Genomic DNA, 9,460 nt, shown 5'->3' with positions numbered 1-9,460 from the left:
ACCTCCTTTATTTAGGCTGTTTATTTATACTATGGTATGAAGTACTCTTTAACCTTCTTTATTTAGGCTGTACATTTATACTCTTTAACCTCCTTTATTTAGGCTGTTCATTTATACTATGGTATGAAGTACTCTTTAACCTTCTTTATTTAGGCTGTACATTTATACTCTTTAACCTCCTTTATTTAGGCTGTTCATTTATACTATGGTATGAAGTACTCTTTAACCTCCTTTATTTACTGAACATTTATACTATGGTATGAAGTACTCTTTAATCTTCTTTATTTAGGCTGTACATTTATACTATGGTATGAAGTACCCTTTAACCTTCTCTAATTAGGCTGTACATTTATACTATGGTATGAAGTAATCTTTAACCTCCTTTATTTACTGTACATTTATACTATGGTATGAAGTACTCTTTAACCTTCTTTATTTAGGCTGTACATTTATACTATGGTATGAAGTACTCTTTAACCTTCTTTATTTAGGCTGTACATTTATACTATGGTATGAAGTACTCTGTAACCTTCTTTATTTAGACTACACTTGTAATATTGTATGATGTACTCTTTTACCTTCTTTATATAGATTGTACACTTGTACTATTGTTTGAAGTACTCTGTAACCTTCTTTATCTAGACTTCACTTGTAATATTGTATGATGTACAACCTTCTTTTTATGGATTTTACACTTGCACTGAGGTACTCTTGTGTTAATTACTCTGTTACCTTTGTATCTTAGGTTGTGAGAATGCAAGGAATGCTGGAGGAGACACTGACTAAAAATATGATGCTCCAGCTAAACTTAGACACTTTGTCGCAGGTACTAATACTAACTAATACTAACTAGTTTGTTATTATTACTTTTATTGTACATTTTTTTGATTTTTATAATTGATTTTTTAAGCATTGTCATAATTGATTTAATTTATGTTTTTTTGTTTGTTTTTTAAATTTTTTTTGATTATTTTTAATATTTTTTTTTTAAATTTTATTAATTTTATTTCTAGGAAGTTGTGAGGCTATCTAAGTTAGCTCCTAGTGGAGATTAGTGGAATATCTCAAGGAATTTAATCCTCCAATATCATCATGATTCCTATATCATTATCAAAATAGTATTTTTCGATTTTATTTGTTTTATGATGTTTTTTAAATCTAGGTTTCACTTTATTATATACATCCTTAGAATAGTGGAATATATCAAGGAAGTTAATCCTCCTATAACAAAATAAGATTTTTACATTTCATTTGTTTTAAAATATTAATTATATTTATCCTTAGAATAGTGGAAGCTTTGACGTAAAGTTTTTACTTTTACTATTTTTTTCAAAGTAAATTTTTATTTCGCCTAAAGTTTAGATCAAGAATCAAAATTCTGAATATAGGGGTTCAACTTAGAATTTAGATAGTCGTATGAACAATTGTCAAATAAGAAAAAACGATCTTTCATGTAAACATAATTTAGTTAGATTAGATTTTCAAGAACTAATTTATAATCAAAACATTTATACCCACGTTACAGATTACAAATTTTAAGATAAATTGTTTAATTTTAGAATTCTAAAATTCTATCAGATTTTAATAACATGTCAGTGCTTCAGATTACACATTTAAGGCAAGAGGAACATTTTTTATTGAGAAACTAAAATATCTCCATTATAATTGCGTAGACAAAGGTTATAAAAGTATCCGTATCCAAGGGGCGGAATATCAACTAAAACTAAGATTTTTGCTCTCAAAACACATATCAAAATTGTTAACTAATAATTAATTTCAAAAAGTTCCAAATCTCTGAATGGTCTCCACTAAGGTTCAACAAAAAAGACATGTTTGAAAATTTTTAATTTTTAAAGAAATGTTCAGGATCTAGACCCGGATCCGAATCCATTTTTTTCCAGGGCGGATCCAGGATACGGATCCGTTTTAAAAGTAAATGGATCCTAAGCACTGTCTGCAACTCTGTAAATTACATCTACAGTCCCTTTAATATTACACTTGACTCTTCGTGTTGAGCTCTGTGCCTTGCGCTATGATAATAAAACATACAGGGTTGGTTCATTGGATATATCATAGTCAAGGTTTGATGTAATTTTTGCGCTGGGGTGTTATGCAGTACGTTAGACATTGGACCCTGGAATTTACAATTTGTCTTTGGTTTTCGTAAAGTTAAAAGATGTCAAAGAGGTATAGAAAAACATTGCAAGTCATTAAAACTTGATAAGATTTATCCTCCTTCTTTGTATTATAAAAATTGTTGGAGATACTAAAGATTTAAACAACCTTGCTGATATTTAATATTTTGAATTTTTAACAAATTTCTCAATATCTTGGTCAATTTTTAAGATACAAAAACGGCAGACCACATTTTGGAATTCTGAAAACAAGGAGCCTTTGATGCTACCAACTTTTTGAGGAAAATGCTATGATCACAAGATTTTAGCTACAATATCTCATTTCTGCTTACGCCAGGACCCACTATCTACCAAAGTTCTTCTCTAATTTGGACTCTGAACTTCACTTCAAACTTTTTTAAAAGTACAAATTATTTTTATAGAATGAACAATAGCCAGAATAAAAATTTGTAATAGTAAAACCTAAAATTTGCTATGCAGAGGTTTTAGAAATTTCCTAAAAATATCTAGGGTCCACTGAGATATAACAGCTGCGTAGCCCACAGACAAAGTTACATGTACACTAGCCCAGAATAGTAAAGATCGGTAGATAGAAGCATACATATAAGCGGGCCGTGGGTTGGTTACCCTCAAAGTACAGTGACGACTGTAGAGAATTTACTCAGTCCATTTCTCTACATTCATCCCTGCAACTGTAAACTTGTTTCTTCTTTTAGAAAGCCTTGCAGTACATATTCAACATTCAAATCATTATATTTGAACAGGTTTAGATCATCATTAAATATTGTGTGCAACCCTGTAGGTTTTCCATTAAAAACAAATCTTCTTGTTTTCATTGTGTAATTTAATGTCTGTGCCATTAAAAACTGCCTTATCAGAAAAAAAATTGTAATGAGCACAATATTATGTACTAGCTCACCTGTAATGTACATTGTATATCATGTACTTATCGTAGTGTACAATGTACAGCATGTTTAATAAAAATTCAGTGTACTCTACAATTTGCACAATGAATCTTGTACTTGGTGTACTGTAAACTGTTCTTTACATTCACTGTGATCTGTATGTACAATTTTTAAACTTTACAGTGTACACTATTCATTAGTTAATGTGATCAGTTCGCAATGCATTGTGCTTATGTACCATTTACACTGTACTTACTTAAAGTGCAGTATATATTTTACAATATGCTAAATCTATGAAAAGTTTAACCAGCTATTTATTAAAATGTATTATCTCATTGTTTTTACCACTCTTGTATTATGCGTATATTTATTTACTTCTTAATTTAGTTGATCATTGCAATCACAATGTCCCATTAGAAGTTTTCCTGATTTTTTTAACTATTTTGAAAACTAATCAAATTTGTCCTCTCATTTAATAGGTTTTTAATAACTGTTATTGAATTATGATTTTTAAAACAAGGGGAAAGATAGGGGAGGGAGAGTAAAATGGGACTATTGTTCCATAATCTTATTTTATTAAAGCTCACTTGCAAAATTGTGATAAACTCTTTTATGATTTTAGCGCTATGTAGTATTATTTTTCTAACGTGTGCAATAAATAATTTTGCAATAATTTGTAATTTTTCGCACATTTCAGAATCAATCAAATAAATAAGATCAACGGTACTTTCCCAGGGGATTTTTTTCAAAACTTTAATTTTCCAAGGGGATTTTTCTAAGTGAAAACTTACCAATCGGCTATATCCCTAGGCTGTCCAGACTGCAGCGCTCGGCCCCTAGTCGGTCCTAGCCCCAGCGATCTATTTCCTAGCCCATCCTAGCCGCAGTGCTCGCCCCCCCTGCGGCGCCTCAGAAGGCTTTATCTAACCTTTTGGAAGATGCTGGTTGGGAAGTCATCCTTGGGAAAATGTATTTGAGAAAATCGGACAAAACAACGTTTTTAAAAAATACTTTATTTAACGACAATATAATAAAACACACATTTTAAGCGGAAAACACTGAAATTTATAACTTGGAATTGAATTTAAGTTCAAATTTAATCAGGATTTTTAAGGAAAATAGATTTTTTTGTGGATCATACTGCTATTTTTTGCTAAAATTTTATAAATTTATTTAACAGTTGGAAAATCTAAGATTAAAGAGTGGTTGATTATCTTAATAATTCACACAGATAAAAATGTAACTAAATTGATAAAAATGTAACTAAATTAATGAAAATGTAACTAAATTGATAAAAATGTAACTAAAATGATAAAAAATTGTAATTTTTCCATGAAAAGTATTGGTTTTGGTAAGTTTTCACTGGTAGCATACTACTTACGGTTAATTGATTTTCAAAATAGGTTTTTTTTCTTATTTTTAGACACTAACAAAGTCACAATTTACAATATTTCTGAAAATGTCACAAATTTACTGACCCATTTAATGTTGAGGGTTAAGCTACAGGAATACTTAAAATACATTTTTTTTTGAATTCTTTTTAAATTTTGAATTCAAGTTATGAACTAATTTGGAAGAAACTTGTACGAACTAATGAAGGAACTGGAACATCTATATTTCTACAGTAAACTTCAATACTTTGCGCTCTACTGGTTTAAGCAAGAGTTAGAATTTGGTTTTTTGTTCATATCAACATTTCTGTTCAGAGAGACCATTTTTTCACCAAACATCCGTACGAATAGTTGCCAATAGAAGTCCCTGAAAAATAAAATAACTTTTTAATTGTTTGATAATGAACGATTCATGGGAAAATTGCTGCTGAAGTCAAAACTTTTAAATGTAAAATAGCACAAATCTAGAGACTTCGTGGTGTATATCAATACTATAAAGACGACTTTCGATTTTAGATTTTTATTTATATTAAGCATTAATCTTTCAAACAGCATGGATACACATAAACATGGAAACAAAGAGAAGCTGTCAATTAAGTACTTTTCTTTGCAAACTTAAAATTTGAATAGATGCATAAATTAGAAATTAAAACTTCGTCGTCTTCATTGTATTGATACAAACGCCGACCACTGAACAAAACACGATATTGAAATCCATTGTGAAAACTTTTAAATTTGATAGATAAGACCTTGATCACTAAGGCTACCAAAAACAAAAGCTCTTATATCAAATCAATTTCAAAACTTTAAAAGAAAGCAGTTGTTAATATGCTACCCTCAAACTTATCTTTATTTCCAGTGAACTTACATAATTTCCTTGAAGTTAAAAAGATCATTTTATTTTCTTGGAGTTTTTACTTTTTTTTTCCCCGAGGTATAAAGTTACTTTATTTACCTGTCTCGGGGGGATCTTGATCAAATGCAGTAGAAAAGCCAGCCTGAATAGAATCAAATTCATTGTAAAATTTTATTGATCAATATGCAATATGTCACCTATATGAGTCATTTTCAAGTGTAAGTATCCACATCCATATAATCTAGAGTTAAAAATTTATTAACTCAACTAACTTTTTACTCAAGTTAAATTGATCATCTTACGAACAGAAGTAATAACTGGACTTAGAAGTCGTATCTACATGTGTACTTACCCTTAAACCAATCAGAAATCGTATCTACACGTGTACTTACCCAATAACCAATCAGAAGTCATATCTACATGTGTACTTACCCATTACCAATCAGCAGTTACAGGGTGTCCCACATCATATTAGACCGAGAACGGGTCTAAATTACGATTTTCGGGACTAATCAGAAAATTTAATTAGAATTAATCATTTTGAAATATAACATAAGGCTTATATAAGAATTTTCTTGCGGAAAATGATAAGTTTTTCGAGTATTAAGGGTTTATTTTGTCGTTAAAGATTGGAGATAATCTAATATGATATGGGACGCTCTGTATATCTACATGTTTACTATCTCATTAACCAATCAGAAGTTATATCTACATGCGTACTTACCCATTAGCCAATCAGAATTCATATCTACATGTGTACTTACCCATTAACCAATCAGAAGTCATATCTACACGTGTACTTACCCATTAGCCAATCAGAATTCATATCTACATGTGTACTTACCCATAACCCAATCAGAATTCATATCTACATGTGTACTTACCCATAACCCAATCAGAAGTCATATCTACATATGTGTACTTACCCATTACCAATCAGAAGTCATATCTAAAGTTAACTTACCCATTACCAATCAGAAGTCATATCTACACGTGCACTTACCCATTAAACAATCAGAAGTCATATCTACACTTGTACTTACTACTTACCCATTAACCAATCAGAAGTCATATGTACTCGTGTACTTACCCATTAACCAATCAGAAGTCATATCTACATGCGTACTTACTCTTAACCCAATCAGAAGTCATATCTACACGTGCACTTACCCATTAGCCAATCAGAAGTCATATCTACATGTGTACTTACCCTTAAACCAATCAGAAGTCATATCTACACGTGTCGGTAAGTGAATGCTTAATTGTTCTAGAAACCCGTACAGCATCCCGAACCTACAACAAAACAACATTTAGGGATCGATTCCATTATTATACATTTTACAGTTTTTTAAACATTTCTTGAACTACGTTAGACAATTATAGGGCTTGATTTAAAACACTTATGTTATAATCAAATTAAGTTATTTCTGTGATTACAGTTAACGTGGTGTAGATATGAACTCTGATTTAATAGGTTCCTTATTTACCTTGTTGATGTTTGAGACCCTGGTAGTCATTACTCATTTTACGTTGTATTACGCTCATATTTGCGTACCATGTGGGTCGGTTTCTATTTTGCGTATTTGTATGATTACTTACGTCAAGCCGGAGTGGTCCATGCAAGAGTGACAAAACATGTCCAATTATATGTAAATCATGCAATTATATGGAAAAGATTGAAACAGAGGATTTTTTTTTCAATTGGTCAGACCAAATTTAAGGTTACACTGTTAAGTGTTAATTATTTACAACAACACTTACTATGCAGTGTTCTCGAATTTTATTTGCTGTTTGCTGATTAATTTTACTGTTGATGCCAGTTTGTCTTCAGAGAAACATGAGCTGGGAACTCTTATATTGAAGATATTTAGATCAATGCTTCATTTCGATCTTTTGTTAATCTACAGATTAGTTTAATGTTTATTCGATATCCCGAAAATGAACAGCCAATCAGAAGCCAAGGAATTTTATTATCAACCAATGAGAACACGGAGAAGGTAGGGATATCTAAAATTAAGAGCTCAAGCAGATTTTCTGTAAATTTCTAAAGCGCCCACTGTGGATATCGAGATCAAGCGATTGGGATTATGAGTATACATCCCAAAAGTTCCCAGCTCTGAGCGACTTAATAAATAAGTTGTTGATTGATTGATTGATTGATTGATTGATTGATTGATTGATTGATTGATTGATTGTTAACCTGGGCAATGAGGAGCGGAGACTCTCTGTCATGAAGATGTGCAGGACAATCACATACAGAACTCTGTTCAGATGGAAATTCAAGTTCATCTTCAACATCATCCTCATCCTAAACAGCAAGAACGTTGGGTTCACAACTTTAAAATTACGTTTTTATTTGCAAGAGGATGAGTATATCACATATATAATGAGAGTATATGTGAGGAGAGGAAGATAAGTAGGTTTTCTTTGGTTCCAGAATCCTGATTTGTTATACTCTTTTGGGGATTTTCATCTGGTACACATGCTTATTCAATATCTGATAAGTCAAGACATAAATACTTTTAACTTTTAATCAGCTCGGTAGATCATTACACAAGAAATAACACTTCCTAATACCCTATGTTTATTGGAAGGAGAAAAAATCTGTGAATAATCATATCACTATAAAGCAGCTTACTTTTATACTTGATTTTCAACTTTTGGACTAAATTATTTCACTCTTGAAATCCCAATTGCAATGCTACCCTGGATTCAGGATTGCAATTTCAAAAAAATGTTAAATTGAAAAAATTATATATCTCTTCATTCACATTACGCACGGTTTATATTTGTGGATTTCCAAAGTTGTAAAAATAAAACGTTAAACCTAGATGTAGATATTTAAAGTTTTTCAGGTCCAAACAAACCAACTCACAAGCCAAAGATAATGAATTAATAAAAAAAGTGTTAATCATTTCTTACCAGCTCTTTTTCTAAATTTTGCTTTTCACATTTGAGTAGGTTCGGTAAAGGGTTGGGCAGGGTGGTGGGACGTGATGAGGGTGGAAGGGGAGGAGGAAGAGGAGGCTGGTTGTTAGAAGGAAAAAGGTTTGTTTGAGCTTCAGCATGACGCGCTGGTTTGGCCGGGCTGATTTCTACCTCACGGAACTCAAATACTTCAACCTGAGAATAATATAGATTTAAGATCAATATTAAAGCCAAAATTAGTGATGGGCATTTTAATTTTTTTGAATGTGTTTGTTAATCGTTCATAGACGATCAATTTTGTTTGTTTTTTTCAGTCGTGCTCAAAATTACCGCTCATTTCGTTCGTTTTCGTTTTTTGTTCGTTTTTAAAACGACAACTTTTCATTTCTCTGAACGATCCATCATTCGTTTTATTCTGAACAAAACCCTTCAATGTAATGATCAAATTAACCATTACGATCATCATCATCATGATCAGAGTCTACGTTAAGATTTGAAACAACATTAAGATAATCAGCTTAAATGACACAATGAACATCAAAATTAAAATCACATCGAGATCAGCATGAAGATCAGAATCATTATTTAGATCATTATCAACATCAGGATCAGAATTAGCATTAATGTCACAGTTTACAACAAGATCATTATAAACGAGGAAAGAAAAAACCTAAAGATCAAGATGAGACTCAACATCTAGGTAAGAATCAACATCAAAATCAGGATTTCAAGAAAAATCAGAATGAGCATCAAGATTACAATTTAGAACAAGATCACTGTAAATTTTCGAAGATCAAAAATTACAACGACATCAGACTCAACACTCAACATAAAGATCAAAATCTACATCAAGACATTAGCAACTTAATAAACCGTGAGCTATTTACCTCTGTTTTTGGGATTGATGAGAGATTAGCAGAACTAGAAGATCCTGATTCATTGTCTTCAAGAATCCGCTTTAAACTAGGGATAAGAAAATTTTAACAATTGGCACACAACTTTCACCTGGCCAGCTCAGACCTGCAGTTGGTTCAAACTTTGACCTGGCCAGCTTAGACCTGCAGTTGGTTCAAACTTTGACCTGGCCAGCTCAGACCTGCAGTTGGTTCAAACTTTGACCTGGCCAGCTCAGACCTGCAGTTGAACTTTGACCTGGCCAGCTCAGACCTGCAGTTGGTTCAAACTTTGACCTGGCCAGCTCAGACCTGCAGTTGGTTCAAACTTTGACCTGGCCAGCTTAGACCT

At 31.8% G+C, this 9,460-nt stretch overlaps 1 protein-coding gene and 1 long non-coding RNA gene across 4 annotated transcripts in view; one reads left to right on the top strand and one right to left on the bottom strand.

The window, feature by feature from the left end:
• LOC111707751 (GRIP1-associated protein 1-like) overlaps positions 1-1,618 on the top strand; it is an 11,501-nt gene extending 9,883 nt beyond the window's left edge. The window contains exons 10-12 of one of the 3 annotated variants that reach the window (XR_002766519.1): positions 746-826; positions 1,014-1,162; positions 1,487-1,618. Coding sequence is in view for 1 of the 3 variants with exons in the window: in XM_023480895.1 (XP_023336663.1) it covers positions 746-826; positions 1,014-1,055 (123 nt within the window). In the remaining 2 variants the exon portion in view is untranslated. Of the gene's footprint in view, positions 1-745; positions 827-1,013; positions 1,233-1,468 lie in introns of those variants that run through there. The other 2 variants (XR_002766518.1, XM_023480895.1) reach the window with 2 other exon arrangements.
• Positions 1,619-4,748: 3,130 nt separating this feature from the next.
• Positions 4,749-7,576, bottom strand: LOC111707752 (uncharacterized). Its single transcript, XR_002766520.1, has 4 exons — positions 7,488-7,576; positions 6,498-6,580; positions 5,387-5,429; positions 4,749-4,798 (listed from the first exon to the last, which is right to left on the bottom strand). It is a non-coding gene; the product is annotated as an uncharacterized LOC111707752 (long non-coding RNA).
• Positions 7,577-9,460: the final 1,884 nt, after the last annotated feature.

The sequence above is a fragment of the Eurytemora carolleeae genome, unplaced genomic scaffold (genome assembly GCF_000591075.1).
Source record: "Eurytemora carolleeae unplaced genomic scaffold, Eaff_2.0 scaffold583, whole genome shotgun sequence".
Lineage (NCBI taxonomy): Eukaryota > Metazoa > Arthropoda > Copepoda > Calanoida > Temoridae > Eurytemora > Eurytemora carolleeae.
This window is presented reverse-complemented; position numbering and strand designations above follow the sequence as displayed.